The sequence below is a fragment of the Fundulus heteroclitus genome, chromosome 13, assembly GCF_011125445.2.
Source record: "Fundulus heteroclitus isolate FHET01 chromosome 13, MU-UCD_Fhet_4.1, whole genome shotgun sequence".
NCBI classification, from domain to species: domain Eukaryota; kingdom Metazoa; phylum Chordata; class Actinopteri; order Cyprinodontiformes; family Fundulidae; genus Fundulus; species Fundulus heteroclitus.
Genome location: NC_046373.1, coordinates 15511997 through 15535758, shown reverse-complemented (window position 1 = coordinate 15535758; position 23762 = coordinate 15511997). Strand labels below are relative to the sequence as shown.

At 39.1% G+C, this 23762-nt stretch overlaps 1 protein-coding gene across 2 annotated transcripts in view; it reads right to left on the bottom strand.

Annotated features, from left to right (window-relative positions):
- Positions 1-1474: 1474 nt before the first annotated feature.
- grhl2b (grainyhead-like transcription factor 2b) overlaps positions 1475-23762 on the bottom strand; it is a 35286-nt gene continuing 12998 nt past the window's right edge. Inside the window, exons 8-16 of one of the 2 annotated variants that reach the window (XM_036145187.1) lie at positions 16374-16468; positions 11052-11210; positions 8510-8567; positions 8192-8331; positions 6471-6508; positions 6261-6352; positions 4002-4111; positions 3841-3905; positions 1475-2103 (exon numbers count right to left, since the gene is read on the bottom strand). In XM_036145187.1, coding sequence (XP_036001080.1) covers positions 1989-2103; positions 3841-3905; positions 4002-4111; positions 6261-6352; positions 6471-6508; positions 8192-8331; positions 8510-8567; positions 11052-11210; positions 16374-16468 — 872 coding nt within the window. In that variant the 3' untranslated portion in view covers positions 1475-1988. The remainder of the gene's footprint in view (positions 2104-3840; positions 3906-4001; positions 4112-6260; positions 6353-6470; positions 6509-8191; positions 8332-8509; positions 8568-11051; positions 11211-16373; positions 16469-23762) is intronic. The other variant, XM_036145188.1, reaches the window with a different exon arrangement.

Here is a 23762-nt window from a genome sequence, read left to right as displayed (position 1 = left end):
TCTGGTTAAATACTACTGTGACAAAAGCTGCCGTTTGTGTTTTTAACTTCCGCACATAGACTGACAATCGATCGCAGGAGCAGTTCTCGTGATGTTCCACTACTTGCATCATTTAGCCCCGGTCTGCCCTGCTGATGAGAGATGCTGTTGTTGTTTTTTTTTCTACATATGTATAAGATGTAACCATTAGGCAAACAATTTCTAAAAGAAAAAATCAAACTGTGAAAATAAGTTGACGGTTCTGCTCCTTTCGGTGAGACAATCGGGTACTTCCACTCCTTTTATTTCATTTCAATTGCATCCTGTGGTCAAGTGCCAAATATAGAAGAATTATAAATGAAAGGAAGAAAATAAAAAAGCACAGTATTCATTTTTTTTTTCTGTACAGTTGACTGTCGAACAAAAAGGAGGAAAAAGAAAATCACTGTATGAGTGTGTAGATTTTGTATCGGTAAATTGCATAATGTATTCTGTGTAGGAGGTCCATTTTGTTCAAATAAAAGCAAAATGGAGGAAAAAAGACTTCATTTCTTTCATTTTTTTTGTTATCTCAAAGGTATAAATGTAAAAAAAAAATCAAAAAAACAGGTGTACTTTAATAAATATTTGTTTTAGGGTTAGTTTATTTCAGTAATTTAATTCAAAGTTCTCCAGTGTTGTGAAAAACTACCCTTTGCGATACCACTTTACAAAAGGCTCCTCTTATAGGTGGCTAATAAATAGTTTCTATATATTTAATTAAGTAATCTGTAAACACTATATAACTCATTCATTCATGTTTATTATGCATTAATTTAGAGGGAGGAAGAGACACAAAATTGACCATGTTCTTGCCAAATTGTGATCCTAATCTGCTCAGCTATGTATTTTATATTTCCTCCAGAGTTGCTTAAATTAAACATTTCAGACTTGCGTTACCACCTTGTAAGCACAAACCGGTCAGTTTTTACCTCTTGTTCGCCCTTAATACATAACAAACACTTATGAATGAGTCATAAAGTGTTTAAAGATTAATTAAAAACTCTAATCTATAAACCATCAGCCATCTATAATGGGGGGTCTTATTGTAAAGTGGCACCAAAAATGGGTTTTAAATGACATTTAAGGGGGAAAAGCTGTTCAGACCTACCTCACAAGCTCCTGAAGGACTTTTGTATTTTTTTTTTTCTTTTTGGCAGAGAGCAGAATTCATGATAACAACAATTACAGCAATTAGTTATAGTAAGTATTTTGGCCCAGGTGTGGCTATTCCCTTTGAAATAAAAGAAATGTGGTTAATTTATTAGTTAATTTATGATTTCACAAGAGGCGGCGATTATATTTTCGAATAGGACAAGATTTGGTAAGACCACTTAATAAGTAACATAATTTAGAAAAAGCTTTTTTGTACTTAGTTGGGTCACTTTGATTATGTAAAACCTTTAAGCACTTTAAGCACTTCTAAAATCAATTTAATGTAACGATTTAGGAGAAATCATTTGAAATCTTTTTTATTATTAATATTCTTGGATCGAGTGGTTATGAAATACGAAAGAAAATTAATAAATAATGACACTCCTAACGAGAGAGAAAAGCTAAGTTGGGCATGCAAATAAGCTGCTGGGTTATACTTGGAATCATGCTGCGGCTACACACGGCACATCAGACATTTCACTGGCTACTTCTGATGTGCTATTTGGCAAAAACACACGTCTGTACATCATTATTTTACACAAAGAGTTTATACAGTAAAAATATTCAGCAAAACTGAAGGATGTGGGTACGTAGTCCAGCATTGCTTCTCATTATCAGTTCACAGGAATGTCCCTTTTTTTTAGTATTTGTCATTCCCACATGGGAAATAGGAGTCGCTTCGTAGAGGTAAGTGTAGTGTGGGAATCGGGGGCGTCGGCGGCGACTTCAGAGGGAAATTCCTCCGGTGAAGAGTTTAAAGTCCGTCAACTTATCGCCGTTTATCCTGCAGTCCCCCGAGATCTGAGGGCGAGCCGTCAGATCTCCGTCAGAACGACCTTGAAGGCGTCGCCGCAGTTCTCGATGTTGAGGATGAAAGTGTCTTCGTTGGAGTAGTGCTCGATGATGTTGTCATCCATGTTCACTAGGATTCTGTCCCAAAAATGATAAATAATAACGAAAAAAAAATGTTATATCGAAGCAAAAATTCTGATTTTACTTCTTTTTTTGGGGGGGTAAATTAGGCGTGGAAATGGAGATACAAATTCTGCCGTGGATAAGTCGTTTGGCACAACGACGCCTGTCGCCTGTGCTATCCTAGCGCAGCAGGTCTTGGTGATATCACAGTAAATTGGGCAAAAGTCTGGGCTATTTCTGCCCTGCGATGGACTGGCGACCTGTCCATGTTGTACCCCACGTCTCGCCCATTGACAGCTGGAGATAGACACCGGCACCCCTCACGATCCCAGCAGGGATAAAGCGTGTTAGAAAATGAATGATGGATGGTCTGGGCTATTTCTTTATTTTTTTTACCAACTAGCGCCAGAAAATGCTATTATCGGGCTTTTTTTGTCTGGAAACAGATGCTTACAACCCTTTACGGGCGCAGCCATGATGAACTCGTTGGACTCGCTCAGCTGACAATACATCGATCTGATTGGCTTATCCCGGTGGAAGAAAGTTGCCCCCTGACAGTTCATACGAAAAGTCATCCTACAGATTCTAGCCCACGGACTAATAAGAGTGATCAACTAACTTGGCATCACACCAACCCAACCCTTATAATTTGGAAAATAGAATTTTAAATTTCCCCTCTCACGTATAAAGCCCTTAATAATCAAGCTCCATCATATATCAGAGCTCTGATTATCCCGTATGTTCCTAACAGAGCACTTCGCTCTCAGACTGCAGGTCTGCTGGTGGTTCCTAGAGTCTCTAAAAGTAGAATGGGAGGCAGATCCTTTAGCTATCAGGCTCCTCTCCTGTGGAACCAACTCCCAGTTTTGGTCCGTGAAGCAGACACCCCGTCTACTTTTAAGACTAATCTTAAAACTTTCCTTTTTGACAAAGCTTATAACTAGAGTGGCTCATGTTACCCTGAGCTACCTATATAGTTATGCTGCTATAGGCTTAGGCTATTGGAGGACATCAGGGCCTATTTTTCTCACTCTGCTGAGTTCTCCTACTGTTCTCCATATTTGCATTATCTGTTGTTATTTCAACTTTTAACTTTGTGTTCTCTCTGATTTCTTTCTCTTTATAATAGCGACATCTGGCCTGGCATTCTGTTTAACTGTGACACCATCCAGGGAAGACAGATCATCTGCCATTACCATTTAACATAGAAAGGATTCCTAGATCAATGTGTGCTTCTATGCTTGTTGTGTCTCTGCAGTGTCTTCTGTAACCCCAGTCGATCGAGGCAGATGACCGTTCACACTGAGCCCGGTTCTGCTTGAGGTTTTTACTTCCCGTTAATGGGGAGTTTTTCTTTCCACTTTCACTTCGTGCATGCTCAGTATGACGGATTGTTGCAAACCCATCAACAATGCAGACAACTGTCCACTGTGGCTTTACGCTCTTTCATGAGGAGTGAATGCTGCTTGTCAAGACTTGATGCAATCTGCTGGGTTTCCTTAGATACGAAACTTTTTGACCCAATCTGTCTGATTTGGTTGAATTTGACTTTGTAGAGTGCCTTGAGATGACACGTGTTGTGAATTGGCGCTATATAAATTAAATTTTATTGAATTTTATTTCTGACAAGCTTTCTGCATCTTTCCACATGTATTTTGATTTCTGTGACAACATTACTTTAAAACAAAATCTGTCAGAGGTGTGACCGAAAAAAAAAAAAAAAAAAGGTCCTACTCTGATATACTTGCTCACCCTTTTTTACTTTTCTTGTACACTTTGGCTATCCTCTCCGTGGGCACGCCGTACTTCTCTGATATCTGTCAAGGAAAGAGATCAAGGAGTCTGTGAGGTGAAGCTCCGCTGGAAATAGTAGTCTTTATTTGACACACTGCAGACAGAAAGACTGCACTCACAGCATCCATCAGTCCTCTGAGGGTTGGAGACTTCAGCATCAGAGCATCAAACACTTCGTCTGTCTCCTTTCTGACGTACAGCAGCACTGCAGAGGAGCAGGAGAGCATCCCTTTTAGTTTAGAAACAAAAAGAAGTTCATGCATCCTGACTGATAATGTCACAGCAACTGAAATTTCTTTTACTTTTCACAAAATTTTAAGAATCTCAAAGTTTTCTTATTGCACAATAACAAGGATAGCATTCCTAATGACCTTGGGATGACACTTTGACATTTACTACCCCTAATTATTAAATATTACCCGGATCAGTACTCTTCTGGAACAAACAGTGCTTGAAGAGGATTTTTTTGTGTATTTTGACAAGGATGAATACAGAGTATGATGTTTTATTCCCATAAAGCTGTGGAAAAAGATAAGGATGTGTGAAGTTCAAGAACAGCAGCTTCATTCCTCCTGGGGAAAAGCTGCTGCTGTGAAATGTGCTGACTCAGAACAAAGAAACGTGCTTTTCCTCACATTATAGTAAAGTCACTGGATTTCCATTATTTAGCAGGAGAAGTTTTCCATTATTTAGCAGGAGAAGTTTTCTGGATAATAAAAATCTAGCATTATCTGCCCGAAGTGACTGAAAACAGACCGTCTATTGCTTCAGCATGATTTGATAGACAAAAAAACCCGAACTAAATCAAATCCACTAGAGAATCCTCAACATTTTTCAAGGATGCAAATATGGAAGATACAGAAGGAGAGTATGGATGGATGGATGGATCAATAGGCGGACAACTGGATGGATGGATGGATGGATGGATGGATGGATGGATGGATGGATGGATGGATGGATGGATGGATGGATGGATGGATGGATGGACAATTGGATGAATGCACATATTGATGGATGGATGGATGGATGGACGGACGGATGGATGGATGGATGGATGCACATATTGATGGATGGATGGATGGATGGATGGACGGATGAATGCACATATTGATGGATGGATGGATGGATGGATGGATGGACGGACGGACGGACGGACGGATGGATGGACGGATGAATGCACATATTGATGGATGGATGGATGGATGGATGGATGGATGGATGGACGGATGGACGGACGGATGGACGGACGGACGGATGGATGGATGCACATATTGATGGATGGATGGATGGACGGACGGACGGATGGATGGATGGATGCACATATTGATGGATGGATGGATGGATGGATGGACGGATGAATGCACATATTGATGGATGGATGGATGGATGGATGGATGGATGGATGGACGGACGGACGGGTGGATGGACGGACGGACGGGTGGATGGATGGACGGATGAATGCACATATTGATGGATGGATGGATGGATGGATGGATGGATGGATGGATGGATGGATGGATGAATGCACATATCAATGGGCGGACAACTGGATGGATGGATGGATGGACGGATGGACAATTGGATGAATGCACATATTGATGGATGGACGGACGGACGGACGGACGGACGGACGGATGGATGGATGGATGGATAGACGGATGAATGCACATATTGATGGATGGATGGATGGATGGATAGATGGATGGACAATTGGATGAATGCACATATTGATGGATGGATGGATGGATGGATGGATGGACAATTGGATGAATGCACATATTGATGGATGGATAGATGATATTTTTAGTCAATGGAATTGGGAGAAAAGTCAGCAGACAAATATCTTTCTAGACTTGATTTCCCTCTTCCAGACTTAAAGGAGCTATAGGTAATACTGCCACCTTGTGGCTCACATTGGTACAACAGCTTGCCAATCACAACAATCTAATATGCCGTTCTTAAACTGTTTGTTGCTGTTGTGAATTTTTACTTCCACAGGACGGGTCTATGATTTTGTATTCTGTTCTATTTCTGGTCCGCTTCTCTTACTGGCTTCCATGTTTGCAGGCTGCTGCCCATTTGCCAAGATAAAATACCAAAGGCTGCGCTCTGTGTTGGAAACCCTGGGAGGTCTCATATTATTGGCTCAGGAACCAGGAAGTAAAAACGAGCTACATTCTAAACCAAAGTCGTTCCGGACCGTACCTCGAGGTTTGAGAAGAGAAAAACGAGACTAAGACATTGTTGATGGAGAGGACCGATTGTTTATATGTTACTTCCATTCCAGGTGACAAATGAGATTTTTCAGGATCCCTTTTAAAAGGAAATTAAAAAGCACCCACCCCCCTTCAAGGCGCAGTTTCTAAGAGGGCTGGTACCTCTTTTGTGCGTCTCCTCCCGGACCTGTTTGTGCGGTGACGGGCACAGGTCTTCATCAGATGGCCTGAACATCCTCTTCACCAACACGCTCCTTAAAAAAAGAACAACACAGAGAGGTTGTGATCCTGAGGATAATTTGGTGTGGTATAAAGTGACATAACGCCCTCCCCCACTTATTTCACATTGATGCACACGTGACACACACTTACCCTTCTCTGTCAATCTCCTCCGTGTTGAACGTAAACACCTAAACACAAATTAAGGATTAAAAATTAAGATAAACTGGAAGTTCTAATATTTAATGTAAAATCTGATTGGTCACATCAGAACAATCTGTGCCAGGGCAATGAATTTATTTAGAATGCCACAGTCAAAGCGTATCTGTCTGGCTTGTCGCATTCTGTACCAATTCTGTGCAAAAGGCTCCACTCATCCCTCTTTTGTTCAGATATTGCCTCCAAGGAAGTTGGAGATATTTCCGTACTCTTGTAAAAGGCAACAAAACATTTTTGAAAGCCCCGTCATCAAGAGCACTTTCAAATTTAACAACAAATTCTGGCTCATTGGAATCAAAATGCCCAGAAATAAGAGTGGGTTTCACATTTCTCCACAAAACCATACATTTATAATCTTTGGGGGGAAAAAAATTCATCCCCTCTTTTCCACATTTTGTTACTTTGCAACCTTACACTCCCATGTATTTTATTGGGATTTTACGTGCATGAACAGCACAAAGTAAAGCAGGATTTTTGAAGTGGAAGGAAAGCAAGAGAAAGTTTTTAAAAACAGGGTTCCTGCCTAATTTGTCATCCGTTTATGAACTCAGTTTCCCAGATATTTTCTCTAGTTTGAGGGACAATATAGACATATGAGTACAGAACACGAACCTTAGAGCAGCATGTATGGTACGCGTACCTGTATGGTCCACAAATGATGGAACAACCCAATAGTTTAGTTGGCTTCTGGAGAGCTAAAGGGCCACGTCACAGCTTTTATTTCTGGCATCTATACTAACTTATTTAATCTTCAACTCAAAGTCTAAAACACTTTTTTTTTATCCCATGTCCTGACGGCACATGTTGACTGCCCACTCCTTCCTTAAGGATGAGTTAAATACAGAGGACGTGTTTCAGTGAAATGCATGTTGCAATGACAAACAAAGACAGCTGATATTGTTTGGCATTGACCCAATATAACAAGGCCGTTTGGAAACCCAGATTTAAAGGTGCACTGAGGGCAGAAAAGCTGGAAAAACTGTATTTGTTTTTCTTTCAAGTTCTCATTTTGTACCAGAAAAACAAAATACAGATGGCAAAAATGAATTTGAAAAAAAGAAATTAAAGCTTTTGTCTTCAAGAAAATGGACTGATGACTAAAGGGTAAAAAAAAAAAAAAAAAAAACATGTTTCCATGCTCAACTATTTTTGCAAGCTTATCCAGACCTGGAACATGGTTAAAGCAATTTCCAGATTGCACCCGGACGCTGTAGGACCTTTAGGAGCAGGCGAAGGCTCCTGCGTTATTAAAAGTACTGAGGAACCAACTTTAGACGGAGATTTAGCTTATAGTTTTTTAAAAGGCTTTACAAATACCAATCTGAAAAGTGCGGCGTGCCATTGCACGTTAAGCCCCCTGAACTTAATAACACAAAATCACTTTCAGAAGTCATCTAGCTAGTAAAAATCTTCACTGAACAGCTGTATTTACTCTGTAGGCATTACTTTGTGTTTATGTGGCGCAAAAAAATCCCAACAAAACCCACAGAAACCTGTGGTTGTAATGTAACAATAGATGGAGAGGTTTACAGGATATAAACACTTGACGGACATAAAAACCCAAACCAGAAAAGTTAAAAATTCAGTAACATAAAGTTAAACCTTTTAGCTAAATTACTGGTTAAATGACTGGCTGTGCTCAACAGGGTGCCCACCTGTCCGGCCCTCTGCAGGTTACCAAAGTGAACGTCGGGGATGAAGAGGACCGGCTGGGCCTCCAGGTCGGTTATGGTCTTGAAGTAGGTGACTTCGGACTTTTTGGGAACAGTTATCACTCCTACGCCGCCGTCTTTCCCTGAAAAAAAAGGGGGGGAAAGGGCCTTTACTTGTAATAATTCACCCAGCTGTCTTCATCTACTATTAAAACAAAAACAACTGTATTTATGGCAGAGCTTACACTGTAAACAGATCTACTCTTTATCTGCTTCCATGGATGTTTTTATTTTGACTTTCTTATTTTGAATATCCCAAACCTTTTGACTTCTTCCGCAGTAATTTCCTCTCTTCGTCTCTTATTTTTCTTTCGGCTCCCTGCAGAAAAAAAAAAAAAAAAAAAAAAAAACACAATCCGGTGGTGAAAAAAGCGATAGTTTAAAAAAAGGCATAGAGTTCCCAACATGTGTTATTACACTATCGACGAACTGGAGAGCTGCTTCAGTAACGGGACTGCTGCATCCTAAAAGCATCGCAGATCGTTCCTCCCAGGAGCTGCCAGACTTTATGACTATTCACTTCCCTGCTGTGTTATTTGCAGGATTTTTAATTTTTTTTTGTAAACAGTCCTTTGTTGTTTTCTTTGCACAAATATACATGCAAATTTGAATTTATCTCGATATTAAGATCAGTGGGCTGTATGTGTAGCGGACAGTATTATTTTTCTTTTGGTGTAAAAACACCATTACCCTAAGGAACCTTATTCTCATTTTTGTTTTTATATTTTTTTTTTACTCTTGTGATCTGCATGCTTTTATTTGTGTTTCTCTCAGCTGCTGATTCACTTGAATTTCCTCATTGTGACACAATAAAGGAAATTTCTATAGTATTCTACTGCTCATCATTGCTTTGACCACTAGAGGGAGGACCGGTGTCAGGATTCAGCCTCCTTGCTGCAGAATGATGCACTTCACCTCTTTCTCGTCACTCAAGCCTTCGTAACTACACAAAAGGAAACACAAAACCAAACTGTGACAAACCCCGAGAACTTTCTTTTGACTTGACACCATATAGCGAATTAACTACTTGATCAATAAATTGTTTATCTGTTTGCTCATATCATAAATGTGTTAACTTTATCTAACTGCAGATGCAGACGTCTGAACTGAGCAACAGTGTCCTTCCAAAGGAACCCTCAGTAAAACATTTGTCATCCTGATAATCATACATGTGAAAAACTGAATATTTGGACTAGGCAGACAAAACGTGCGGTTTCATTGCAAACATTTCCTTAAATATGGTTAAAAACTTAAAAGAAAAGAAATAATTCAAATATGTGCAAATTTTTTATTTTAAGGTTGGTTTCACTACCCCAATTATGCACTGACAGGAATAAAAATGATAAATACGTTAGTAATTAGAAATAAATTCAGATTTCATTCCAATAGCAATTTCTCACGCTGAAAAAAGTAAATTTCAACGTCTAATTACATAGTACATTTATGAAGTAGTGGGGAAAAAATCAGACCAAAAGATTTTTCTACAAAATCATTGGCACCCCAATAAATCCCCCCCTCCCTCCCCAAACTGTATGTGACTGAAACCTTTTTTTAACTATATCAAAGTATTGAGAAATCTTCAACTAATTTAGTAGTCGAATAATCGTTAACTGGAGTACACAGACACTAAAAGATGCCATTTGCTAAAAGAACAACCCACTCAAAGCAGTAATTAAGCAAAAACAATGCAAAAATGCATACATTTTGCATTTAAGATATGCATTACCTGGTTCAAATTTTCTTACAAATATCATATTAACCACCTCTGGCCATCCTATTATTAACCTGTTAATTGAAAAAAAAAATAGTCAAGAGATTAATTCGTTAGCAAAATTATCGTTAGTTACAGCCCAGTTAAATTGTCTACTATTTTGCCAAACGAGGAATATTTATTTGATATTTATTTATTCAAAAATCTATTAAAAAAGAGGCTGTTGGAAGCACCTGTTGGAAAAAACAACATTGAAGCACCCATTTATGCATGAAAATGTTGCTTTTATATTGGTCTGGTGCAAAATTCTAATCTTAAATGATGTGTTTGTCTTAGCTGGAGGTGGGGAAAAAAATCAAAATTAACATAAATAAAGGTTTTAAAACATCATCAGTCTATATAATAATCTATATAATAAGATAATGTTTTCCAAGTTACTGAAATACATTTCTTTTTTAATAGTATACATTTTTTAACATGACCGTAAGTAGATATATATATATATATATATATATATATATATATATATATATATATATATATATATATATATATATATATATATATGTCCACCCATCCAATTTCTGACTCGCTTATCCCTCATGGGGTTGCGAGTATATATATAGATATATGTCTTCAAAACTAAATTGGCATGTTGTGAGAATTTAATTGAGTTTTTCACATGGTTTTTGCCATTTACAATACAACAAATGTTTTTTTCTAAGTTCAAAGTGCTTGGTTCTTAAAGTACGTTTTTAAATTCATCAATTAATAAAAAAATATGTATAGATTAATTGGTTAATAAAACAATCAATAGCTGCAGCTCTAATCCATAGTAAAAAAAAATGCTAAAAAGTGAGGACCCAGAGTTATATTTCAACCACACACAGTATATGGGGATGGTTAAATATTTTTTTAGTGTGAGATTATTCTACGACCATAAAATCTGTATCCACCAGAAGGCTTTCTACACATCTTCACCAGGGATGCCATTCAATAAATTTGGTGTTGTATGTTTACAGCCTTCATAGTAAATTAGGGTTTTCCTGCAGCGGGTCCCAGGTGCTAAACAGAAGCTTAGTGGTTGGTCACCTTGTCACAGAAGACCTTGATCTGGGAGTAGGCCCTGTGGAGCGGCTTGTTGCTGCGGTTGTTGTAGCTATACGTGTCGATCTGGATCATCAGAGGAAGACCCTTCACGCCCTTCTGAGAGGAGAAGTCTGTGCTCAGACAGTTGACGGTGATGAAGATCTGAAGAGAAAAGGGGAAGATGAGGGGATCACATGCTACAACCTTGAGCCTCTTGATTCAAACCTTAATCTGTTCTAGTCCACAAAAATCCTCATGGCTTGATTGTTGAGTGTCTTTAAACTTGATAACCACAACCCAAAAGGTAAGCAAGATGATTCTCCGTTCCATGCCGTCTTTAATGCCACAAAGTGCTGAATTTCATGTCCCTTGAGTCTCACCGTCCCCACCAGTCTATGGTTTTTGTGCTTAATACTAATTTGAAATAAACATCAAGATGATGAATCAATGATTTGGTCCATAACCTTTTTAATTATAGCAACTAAAGTTGTTTCCCCCCCATTCTTTTAATGCATCAAAACTGAAAACTCCTACATTTTTCAAGAGTACAGTGCCCTATAAAAATACTCATACCCAGCGAATTTGTCAAGTAACAAGCAATGACTTCAAGGTATTTTATTGGGGTTTTATGTGATCGACCAACACAAAGCAGTGAATAATCATGAAGTGAATGGAAAATGATATAGTTTTCTTGTAAAGAAACTTAAGTACCTCCCTATTCATAGTTTCCATCAGATTAGATGGAGAACATCTATTAACTTTTATGTCTTGCCACAGATTTTCATCTCGATTGAGGTCTGGACTTCGACAAGGTAACTCTACCTCATAAATATGCTTTGATCTAAGCCCTCCATTCCTGCTCTGACTGTAATTTCAGGGTTGTTGGACCACTAGAAGGTGAACCTCAGATCTGAAGTCTTTTGCCGGTTCTAGGAAGTTATGACCATAGCATGGTGCTGCCGCCACCATGTTTCAGCGTCAGGATGGAGATAGACTCTCCAGACAGTTTAGGTGGTCAGTCATGTAGGTTTGTAGTTGTGTCATATTATTTCCACTTTCAGATGCTGGGTAAAATTGTGCCCTGTGAGATGTTCAAAGCTTGGGATGTTTTAACAAAATCTGGTCCAGTAAAAACCTGGAGAATCAGTTTTGAACCTTTTTTTTGGATTGATCATGACCCGGATGACTGAGAGTCTTCACCAGCATCTGCTGAATCATGTATCCTTTTCTTTCTGATACTTTGTGTTGGTCTATCTCCAATTCCAATAAAAACAAAAAAACATAAAGGTTTGTAATTGTGATGTAAATAAATGAGCAAAAGTTCCAGATACTACTGCCAGGGTTGCCAGATCTGACTGACAGTTTCTAGCCTGTGTAAAAACCACCCAATTCTAAAGAAAAACCACCCCAAATCTCAACCTTTCTTGAATTCATGCTAAAAACATATTGCACTACACACATAAATGTTACTATTACACACATAATAAAGAACACAGCATTAACAATCAATAGCACTAAAGCAAAAGAAAAAACATTGCACGTACGCGTCTCCAACGTGCAATCAGGCAACGAAATGACCTAAACACAAAGATCACTTTCCCAGTCGTGTTGTCATTGCAACACAAATAAGTTATCAATAGCCCCCCCAAAATGAGTTGTAAAACTAACTTAATATAAAAAAAAATTCTCTCTCTCTCTTTCACAAACTATAGAGGGGTCATCAACTACGTTTTTCCAAAGGGCAGAGTTTTTCTCGACAGACTATGTGAGGGCCAGATGCTTTTGTAATATAAAATAAATTAACAAAATATGACAAAGCATATTATATATATATACTTTTTCCTCTACACTATGCTATTCCTTTATTGAGAAATATTCTAGGGACGGGGGAAAGCTCTGATGGGCCAGATGTGGCCCACCTTGTATAGATCAATCAAACATTTCTCTTTCACACACAGCAGCAGCAGCAACCATGAAATAAGTTGTTCAGTTGAACTTTTAACTCCATTTAGGGCGTTAACAATTAACATTGACCAATGCCATTTAATAGTGACACTTGATTAGCCAGTGACCATTAATCATCGATGATGTCAGGTTTGACAGATTCTAGACATTTTGGAATACATGAACTAATGCAATGAGTGCAAGAAAGTGCCATTTTATTACAATGTACATTGTTTTACTTTTCTGCCACACAGACAACTATTTTGATAGATGTTTCCAATGAATACATCATAAAAACCCGCCAAATGTTTTGAAAAGCAGGCCAAATTTTAATAGCCTGTCCAAAGCTATCTTTTCCAGCCCATCGTGCTCAAAACAAGCCCAATTGGGCGGAAACCGGCCAATCTGGCGTTGCTGGTCACTGCTAGGCTTTGGCAATCCATCAATAAATAACTAGGAATTTGTTATGGGTGAAAATCAGCAGTATATGCTTTGGTGTATAAATGGGGAACGTTTTGTTTTATCTGAAAATGCTAGTGGAAGGTTTTTGAATTATTTTATTTATGAGGTCATATAAATGGACACACATACAAAACATTAATTAACAAGTCAATGCAACATAAGATCAAGGGTTACTTTTAAACTCCAGTCCGTTCTCACCCCTCTCAAAAAAGGTCAGTGAACAGCATGAGAATGAGTGAAAGCTAAAAAAAAAAAAAAACATTATATTAATTATTTTAGGAAAGGGATACATCTAGATAAATTAAGCAAGGCTGCCAATTTTCCCCAAAAGTTGTATATATATTTTTAAAGACAATATGTGATTTCAATTATTCATTTCTGAAAACCAGCTTTCAATAGGAGGGGAATCCAATTTCCATGACACTGCAATACACTTCGTAACTACACACAAGGCAACTTCCATGAATTTCTTGTATTTTTTAGAAAGCCCTGCAAGTTCCAGATTTAGAAGAAAATTACGTTTCAGAATCTCAGTTAAGGTGGAACAGATATCCTGCCAGAAAAGCATCCCATTCGTACATGACCAGGTGCAATGCAGGAAGGATCCAACTTCAATACCACGTCTGAAACACATCTCTGATGCGTTATGTTTAAATTAGGGTAATTTTTCTGGGGTTAGCCATAATAGGAATAGGAGGTCATGATTGATCAACCTGTGCCTAGCATTAATAATCGCTGATACACCCTTTGGTGTAAATCCCAGAGTTGTTTATCAATTGTGACCCTGAGATCTACTTCCTATTTAAATTTCGATCTGTATGAATCTTAGGAGTTAGGACCCTCATTCAACTGAAGGCGATATATTATGTAGATGAATTTAGATGCGCTCCCTTTGCAAAGCAATCTTCCAAAACCATTTAACACAGGAATAATCATATCAGGACCCAAATTAGCCCTTAAGAAGGATCTTAGCTTGAGATAATAACAATAAAAACTTGATTGGGCAAGTCACATTTCCTTTTCAGGTGTTCAGACGACATGAGAAGACCTCAGCTGAAGCAATCCTCTAAAAGACGTTTAATTCCTCTAGAGTACCAGATATTCAGAATTGTATTATTTAGGGTCATAGGAATAAGTTGGTTTTGTCTTAAAGGTGTTCTAGGTGAAAGTCCCACCTCATACCAAAATTTGATCAAGTGTCTCAATATAGGACTATCCGCCCTGGTGCTTACGCTCCTAGAATTGTATTTGTAAAAGAAATCGCTATGTATTTCTTCCTATGGGTGGTGTACTGCAATTTGTGTCCAGGAGGGCTTGTGTGAGGGATCGTTGAAAAGTTAACGACTGGTGTGCTCTGATTGAAGAATATGAATTACGTAGAAAGACAACCTGCGTAGAAAGATAACCCATATTTTGATCTGACCAGAATATGGGTTTTTGAGCAGAGTAACAAAGCTGACCGCCCCTGAGCAGGTCCTTTGGGATTTACTTTTGACATTCACACGGCCTCAAGAGTGCACAACAGGTCACATTATACCCGCAAAACCTCAAAAAAAAAATTACATTTGTTGTCATGGGCCCTTAAAGCGATTGAAGATTAAATTTGTTTTGAATCCAAGTTCTAAAGTCCTTACGCTGTCTCCATGTAGCTCAGAGAATAAACAAAATATTTAGTTTATAAATCACTGAATAGCTTAGCACCAAAATACATTAAAGACCTGTTGTTGTTGTATCAACCCTCCAGACCACTAAGGTCTTCTGGCTGCAGTCTACTCTGCGTACTCAGAACCAGAACCAAACATGGAGAAGCAGCATTTAGTTCCTATGCTCCACTTATCTGGAACAAACTTCCAGAAAACTGCAAAGCAGCCGAAACCCTGAGTTCCTTTGAACCAAGACTGAAAACCCACCAGTTTAGAGTCACTTTTGGCCCATAATAACAGGAACATTGACCAACATATTTGATATGTATTGATGTTTTCACTTGATAAAAATTTAATGTTTGTCACTGGTCTCACAACCAGTGACTGATTCGATGTGCTTATGTTTTTATGTTTTCATGATGTAAAGCACTTTAAACTGCCTTGTTGCTGAAATGTACTATAAAAATAAACTTGATTTGACTTGAATCGACGCTGCATATACATAAATAAACAGCTGTGCCAAAATATCAAATATATGACAAAGAAAGAGAAAAAGTAAGACACAGCAAGTCGGAACTAGCAAGAGCTGTTTTCTTTGATTTCTCTCTAAAGTCTTTGTCTGCATGCTGCTTTTGCAATAAAAAGGTCTCTTGACACACACAACACACAAACAAACCAAACGCACACACACACCGAGAAATGAGGGCAAAACAAACAAGAGAGGGTGGGGACAGGCACCGGTGTGTGTTGGCTCTTGGGGGCACTCTGAAGTTTAAACACTGATGGGGCTGCATTTAAGGAGCGGCCACAAAGGAGTGGGCTTCACAGAAACAAAGAGAACAAACAGAGCCAGAGTACACGGCTCTGCCCATCGGTTTTATGACACACAGCTGAAAACATGCCAGCTAAAGGGAAGACACTGCTTTTGGTGCTCAGATCCTGACAGATTGCAGCATTATAGGATTTAATTAGAATTATTATGGTAAGCTTTTAAGCATTTGCGGTGTCTACGGGTCAGACCGTTGCATCACTTTAGAAAAACCGGTTAGTTTGTCAAACGAGAGAATTTGTTTGCCAACATCTGAATCAGCACAAAATATATATATATAGGCTATAAAAAAAAACCTGTTCAGCTGCTTTTCACATCCACAACACGCCTCCAGTGAGAGTAAATAGAGTAGACTGGTTTCTGGGAAAATTACTATGACATTTAATTCCTGCACGCAAAACAAAAAAAGAAGGGGGAAAAAAACCCGGTAACATTAGTCCTCCGTACCTTGGCCTCTTCGTTCACGTCCCAGGTGAAGGAGATGGCATTGTAGGCGATTTCTTCGATATTCCCGATCGTGTTGAAGCTCTCCTTGTAATCGGCTGTTGGAAAACAGTACATGTTTTTGTTTTGTTTTTCAAACATATCAGTTCCACTTGCAAATACAAAATTCTTCCCAAGCATCAGGCTTCTCTTAAGAAGAAGGAAAAAAAAAATTTCGGAAGCACAAATTGGTCAATAAAACCAAAAATTGGTAGCTATTGTTAAGATAAGCAATCATATGGCACACTTCGGTTTTAGAACATAAAGTCTTATCTACCTGAATAAACAGAGACTCTGGCTTCAAAGGGCCTCAACGTAAGCAAATAAAAGCTATTCAATTGTGTGTGTGTGTGTGTGTGTGTGTGTGTGTGGGTGGGTGGGTGGGGGGTTGGGGGGGGGGGTCAGAATAAAAGGGCAACCAAATGAGTGCATCGGTTTGCTCTAGGGTGACCTCTGACCGCAAGCATATGAGATAAAAAGTTACATCATCATAACAATGCTCCACAACGAAGCATCCAGTCCAAGAAACATGGTAAAGGAACAAAACAGACAAACCAACAAACAAATGAATAAAAATTTATGTGAAAACTAGAAAAATTTGCATTTCCTGCGAAAATGCACTGTGAATGCAGATAGCTGAATGTTTAAGCAAAACATGCAGAAGATCTTTGAAGAAGAGAAAAAATAGCTGAAAAGCATTGAAGAAGTTGAAAAAGTTGAAGAAGTTGAAAGAGTTGAAGAATTTGAACATGAAAGAACAATAGCTGAATTATTAGAAGAAGAAAAAACTGAGGGAAAGGCACCAAACATTTCCTAACTCATTCTAAACACTGAATCGTTTAACAAAGCATAAGTAGAATTTCAAACTTGAATATACTGTTGCCATATGTGGGCCTGCATTTCTAGGGAGTATAAGGGGTTTCGCCCCCATTGAAAAGCATTGGATGTTTGACACCTCCTAACTTGGAGATGCTTTACGTGACGAGGCCCAAACTTATTGTGGAGCATTCTGTATAAAGGAGGTACAGACTCTGTAAAGCAGAAGTTTGTCCGAGCTTCCTAGAGCTACTTCCAATTAGCAACATGCTAACCATTAGCCGCTAACATGGTTGTGCTCAGGATCACCGGGTGATTGTACTCTGTCAGTTTGGTCCAAATCCTGTACTGGGAAGTGCCTCAAATAGGGGTGCCAATACTTAATGTCGCCAAACGTCACCAAAGTTCATGGGTCAGATTGGCCTCCTTTAGCAACTCAGCCTCACCACATCTGGGCCCAGAACTCAATATTTGACCAAAATGGTTAGTAGCACCATTTCCCACAGGTGGGTGGTGCTGTATTGGCCAATTGGGTCGTGTCTGGGCATCATGCCAGGTCCTGTTGGAAGCAAAGGCCCAATAGGAAAGCATGTGAAATCCAAAATGGGACAGAAAAGTGACACATAGCTGAAAGTCACTTGAAAATTTTAAAATGTCAAGAGGAAGTGACTGTGCGAATTTCAGATTCCTACATTAATCACAGCAACTGCGGTGAGCGTCAAAAGTTGCCATTGTATCTCAATTGATCCTCTCCCTCTGGCTCTCAGAGTTCCGTCGTCATGGAAACTCACTCACACCTGCAGCGGGCGAGTCTACCGAAGTGCAGAGACTTTGCTCACAATATGTCCCATTGGGTTATAATGGATCCGTAAATGGTAGAGACGTAATCTTTTCTGCGTTTCTTTCTTAACGGATAGGGGAAGAAGACTTGCTATCGGTTTTTGCTGGAAATATTTTAATAAAGGCGTAAAAAATTATGATCTAAAGGACATTTTTAAGAAATTTCCAAAATCCTCTAAAAACGGTCCTGAACAAATCGCTCTAGGTGAAAAAGTATAAGAGATATCAAATTAATTCTTTCACTGTGAGTATCAGCAGGCTTTTGAGGACTATGTTGCTCATTTTTATGTTTGTACAAAAATCTGTGTAGGCACAGCGACGATGTAAAAAAGTGGATCATGTGGAACAATGCAGCTCTAAAGCATTTTCAGGATTTTGCACATTCGCTACTCCCAAACAAATTGTTCCTGCGGAAAAACCGTAACAGTTATCCACAAAATTCCTTTTTTGTGAGTGCCAGAAGGGTCGGGACATTCATATGTGAAAGTCTCATGCCTGTACATCAAACGGTTTAGGAGTAGCGACGATGTGAAAACGTGTGATGTTTTGGATTTTCAGACGTCATTTTTCAAAACCGCTCCATAGGAAATGAATGGGGGAGGTTTCGGGTTTGTGTCGCTCTGAGGTGATTTGCGAAAAATCTATAAATGCTACACCAATGAGGGTTACATTTCCTGAATCCAGACAAAAATCCCTACGTTTTGATGTATAATTTATGTGGATAGGTTGAAAATTGAGCGAGTGAGAAGAAGTTGTTCGGAGAAGAAGAATTTGTTGAATTTCTAGAGTGCGCACTCTGTAACTGCCTCCTTGACGACCATAGCAACGCATGTTATTTGCTGAATTTCTTGAAAAGCCAAAATTATTTTAAGGAGGTACTATATGAAAATGGTAAAAGATATGAAAAAGCTGAAATAGACCATAATAGCTGAAAGATATCACTACATTTTAAAAGTTGAATGGCGTTTCTAGCTGAAAGTAGGCTGAAGCAGTAAGCTGTCAAAAAGCAGCTGAAATGAGCGGAATTTTAGTGAATTACATTCATTTCCTATGGGAGAAAAAAAAGCTGAAAATTTGCAGAAAAAGCTGAATATTTTAAAAAGTTGAAAAGTTAAAAGTACAAAAAGATATAGCCATCGATTCCAGAAGAAGCTGAATAGTTTAAAAGTTGAACGGTTGAAATCGGACAAAAACTGTAGGAGGAGAAACGAATCAAACTTTAAACAGTAAAAACACGAAGGAGGATCTCAATAACTGTGAATGCCTACTGCATTCACAGTAATAAAAATCAGGACTGTCTTTGGGAGGCATTTTCAGAGACTTTTGGGAAAAGCTAGCTCTATCTGTAAGCTCCAGAAAAGCTAGCTTCCAACTAGCACATAAGCTAGCTGGCAAGCCTAGGATAAAGTTCAATTCTGGATTAGCTAGGTAGCAATAATCATGAATTCTAGATAAAATAGCTAGCCAACATAAAATAAACTTAAGCTCCCGATAAGCTTGCTATCTATCTGGAGCATTTATAAGCCAAAATTCTACACGAAGAACTAACTGTCCCATAATTAGCTTAAACAGTACATATACTAGATAGCTAGGTTAGCATTTACCTAAAAGACAGGCAGATAGAAAAAGAAAGCAAACTCTCTTAATCTAGCATTTTACATATATATTTAAGAATATGGAGTGTAATTGGGTGATTGAAAGGTATCCAGGGGCTTTGCAAAGCGAGCCCTAATCATCATCCGTCCACCACCATGACTGGCAGCTGATTTGAGCTCATACATTTCTAAGTGTCATCTATCCAAAGGACATAGCTTCACAAGTCTTGTGGTTCATGCACATGCAACTTTGCAATACTTAAGCCACTCGGACATATCCTTTTTGGAGAGAAAAGGAACATTAGAACTGCTCATTTTTAAATAAATAAATAAAAAAAAACACACAGCAACATTTGTCTTAATAAATAGGAAAAAAAAAACATTCAAATAAACAAGTAAATGCACAATCAATCATACTCAGGCTGCAGATTGTGGAATGAATCTGCTACAAGTTATTTTAACTGTTTGAGAGCACATTAGTTAAAAAGAAATTAATATTAGATTAGCAAAATAAACTTTTTCCAAATGTCCATCAGGTAGGTCCTTCATTATCCTAACCGCCATCATATCAGCACTTCCTGGTCTCTGAGCAGGTGCACAAAGCAGTAGGGCAGGTTGCAACATGACCCCCACCCCCCACCCCCCCAGTAAATAACCTCATTCAAATGACATATTCTCTGAATCAAGCAGCCCAAGGGGCATGATACACCTTGTCCCATTCCCTCCGACTTCGCTGCTATTTACACCCAGCTAGGACAAAACATTTTTTTACAGCATTGTCGTATACAGGCGATCTCTTAGCAAGCAATGTTTGTAAAACTTTGCGTGCCACCATGTGCAGATATATGTTTCTGTAAGTGCATCTGTTGAGATACTGGAAAAAATATTTAAGCCCTCTGGGCTGAGCTGTTGATGTCTCCGATCTATATCTGTTTCTCACATATTGTGAAAACAGACTCATTACACTTGCAAACATTAAAAAGTACGCCGGAGGGATTCGTTCTAAAAAGAGATCGCACTTCCTCATAGCAGCTGCAACAGTTATTGTTGGGAGGGAACTTAGAAGTGTAATTTGAATCTTACTATGATCAGAAAGTTAATTCAAAGGCGATGGGATTTTGAAACTGACTGCCGAACTGCTAACGACATGCTAAATCCTGAAACCCATCTGCAAAATATAGTCTAGGAATCCTTTTGCAATTAATTCAGCTTTGCTTGCTAAAAATCGTAGACTAAGCTTAATCTGAGTTATTAACACAAATAGATTTTTACTTTTTGTCTCTTCAAACATCGCACAGAGAGATCTTGACTTAATTTCTTCCCGACTATATTTTGCATCAAAAAACACCATCTGGCAAGTGAAATAGTCAGAGATCTCACTTATTTATTGCAAAACAAAAATGTATTTTCTCTTCGAGATTTACTTGGTCCAGTCTGAGTTTTAAAACCACATTGTGATTCAGACCCAAACCATGATCCTCCTACAGCTGTGCTTTTGGGGTTGACTTAGCCGGCACATTGTTTTCCCAAACAATAGAAGAAAGAAAAAAAATTGTCCATGCATCGTTGTTTTAGATACGGAAATCTGTTGATGTGAGCCAAGGCAAAATACAATATTTTGGGGGATACAGGTGGTTTTCAGTTTGCTGTCCTCATATTGGATACTTAAGCCGGGCATACACTGTACGAGTTTTTGCCCTTTTCAGGCCAATTCTTCAGTCGTGCGAGAATCTTTTGGATTGGGCCGAGTTTCTACTGGATTGTGCGTCCTGCGTCCTTGTAGTATACAGGAGGTAACGAGGTGCGATTCGCCTCTCACGACCACCTCCCAATCAGGAATCAGACAGTCAGTTGAAACATGTTTGAAATTTCAAACATGTTTGAAATTCAGTCGGCCCTCGTGAGAAGATCGTGAGTGACTGTAATTTACTGAAATTTACTGCATTTTACCGTGATTTTCCAAGCTGTATGCAAATGAAATTTCGTTCTGTACGCACTCTGTGCATGCAGGATGACAAATAAAGTTGTCTAAGTCTAAAGGCCCATTCATACCCTACTTTTGGCCTACAAGTCCATATTTCTGTCCGTACGTTCTATCCGTTGACTCCTTCATACCTCCGTCCGTTGAGGTGCGCAATAACCAATATTTCCTCTAGGTGGCAGTGCTGGGCGGCAATAATTCGTCACTGATCAAATATGGCGACGGTCCAAGACGTGTTTTTGTTGTATTTGCTCCGTAAGTAAACTTTTTGTTTGTCCCTGTGCCCCGGACACGACACATCAGTCTAAGTCTAAGTCTGATTGTGAGCGCTTTCTGCTGTTGAAGCGGAGTTACGACCGTCTACGAGCCGATTTCCCCCGACCTCGCGCACTGCGCACGCGCAAACAAGTAGATTCTTCTTTGTCTTCTCAAACAAGAAGATAGGAGCAGAGAGAAGCATGACGGCGGTACATGTGACATGGAGTCAAACTACGGAGGAGCAACTCGTAGAAATGCCAAGGCAGCGCGTTTCGTTCTATTAGGCCTCATATTTAACAGTGAGCATCGACACTTCCGCCTTTTTCTTCTTCTACTTTTGACATTTGGTATCCGGGTAGACGAGTCTCAGTAGCGCCATCTCTCTACGGGGCTGAGTCCGACATGTGGTTTTTGAACGCACAGTGTGAGCAGTCAGATCGTATCAGAGCGTCGGGCCACACAGTGTAAGAACAGATATGGTGAGCAGTGAACTTTTAAACCCCGCAGTTTCGTCGCACAGTTTGAGCTGTATATGAGTACCATGATTGAAAATATCATCCAGTGTATGCCCGGCATTACAGAAATACAGTATCTCCATGTAGGCATCTTCTTGTTCATCAAACCATCAAGCTCTTTATCCAACCGACTGTGTGCCTTTCATCATTTTTACAGACACTTTCTTTTCCTTTTTTTTTTAGACAGACTTTTTTCACTCAAAGGAAGAAGTCTGATGCACGACCCAGATGTGAGAAAAAGTTGTGTTTTAGACCAAATTTAGCCAAAAACGAAGATGTTTTAGCTTGGACTTGGTTAGCACATTTTTAGGCTCATTTGATATTAATAGACATCTGTTAGACCTCACTTTTCTATCACATATCTATCATTTGCATGTAGAGAAATTTCAACATATTCTACAAAAGTTTTCCCAATGGGAATCGTTCACATTTTGCTGATTATTTTCTTTTCTTTGTGCATAGGTATGGTGTAACCTCATTTAAATAATACTTTTCATATAAGCTAAGTAAGTTCCTTGTTCACTTGATATGGATGCCAATGATTCTGGCTTGGACAAAGATCAAACGACCAATTTTTTCCTGAGTAATTTTTGCATTAACTCTGATGCCTCTATAGTTCACCCTCTTGTAACTAAAGTCAGATAATCACCAAAAACAATTAGGATTCATGTACTCGGGCAATTATTTGCCTGGACAAGCTCTGTTGTGATCGCTCCAAGAATTTTGACATTTCTTTAATGTAACTCAAAGCTGTTGACAGGCACTAACAGAAGTTTGGCATCTTAGTTTTATTCTTTAATTTACATTTAGTTCGCTGCGCTGCCACGAAGCGCTTTCGGACGTTCCCGGAGATTTAAAGATGAAATGAAGGCTGATTGTGACTCATCTTGGTTGGTGTAAACATCTGAATTAAGATGAAAATCTACACTAGGGGGGAAAAAATTACTTTCAACAGACCATAACCAGTTGAGGTAACAGTGTGGCTAGCATTCCTCTCCCTGTCCCAACAAGCTGCATGGAGGTGTGTATGTGTCTGTTTGTGTGCATCCAGACCCAAAGCCTCCCGCATACCTCTGAACCTTTGCCTGCCTGGCAGGCCCGAGCTTGTCACACGAACTGCCTCGGAGCTCCTCACATGCATTCACTCGACAAGGCGAAAGAAAAGACGGTTGAGATTCAAATGCACCAACCGAGCTTTGAAGGGAAAGCAAATGTCACAGCGTGGAGATTGAGCACCCTTTTTCGGATCGGTACATGTACACCCGTGGGAAGAGCCGTGAAAAAGAAAGTTGGGCTTGTCACGTTTGGAACGCATGAGCTTTGAGATCAATCACCGGGGGGAATGTCA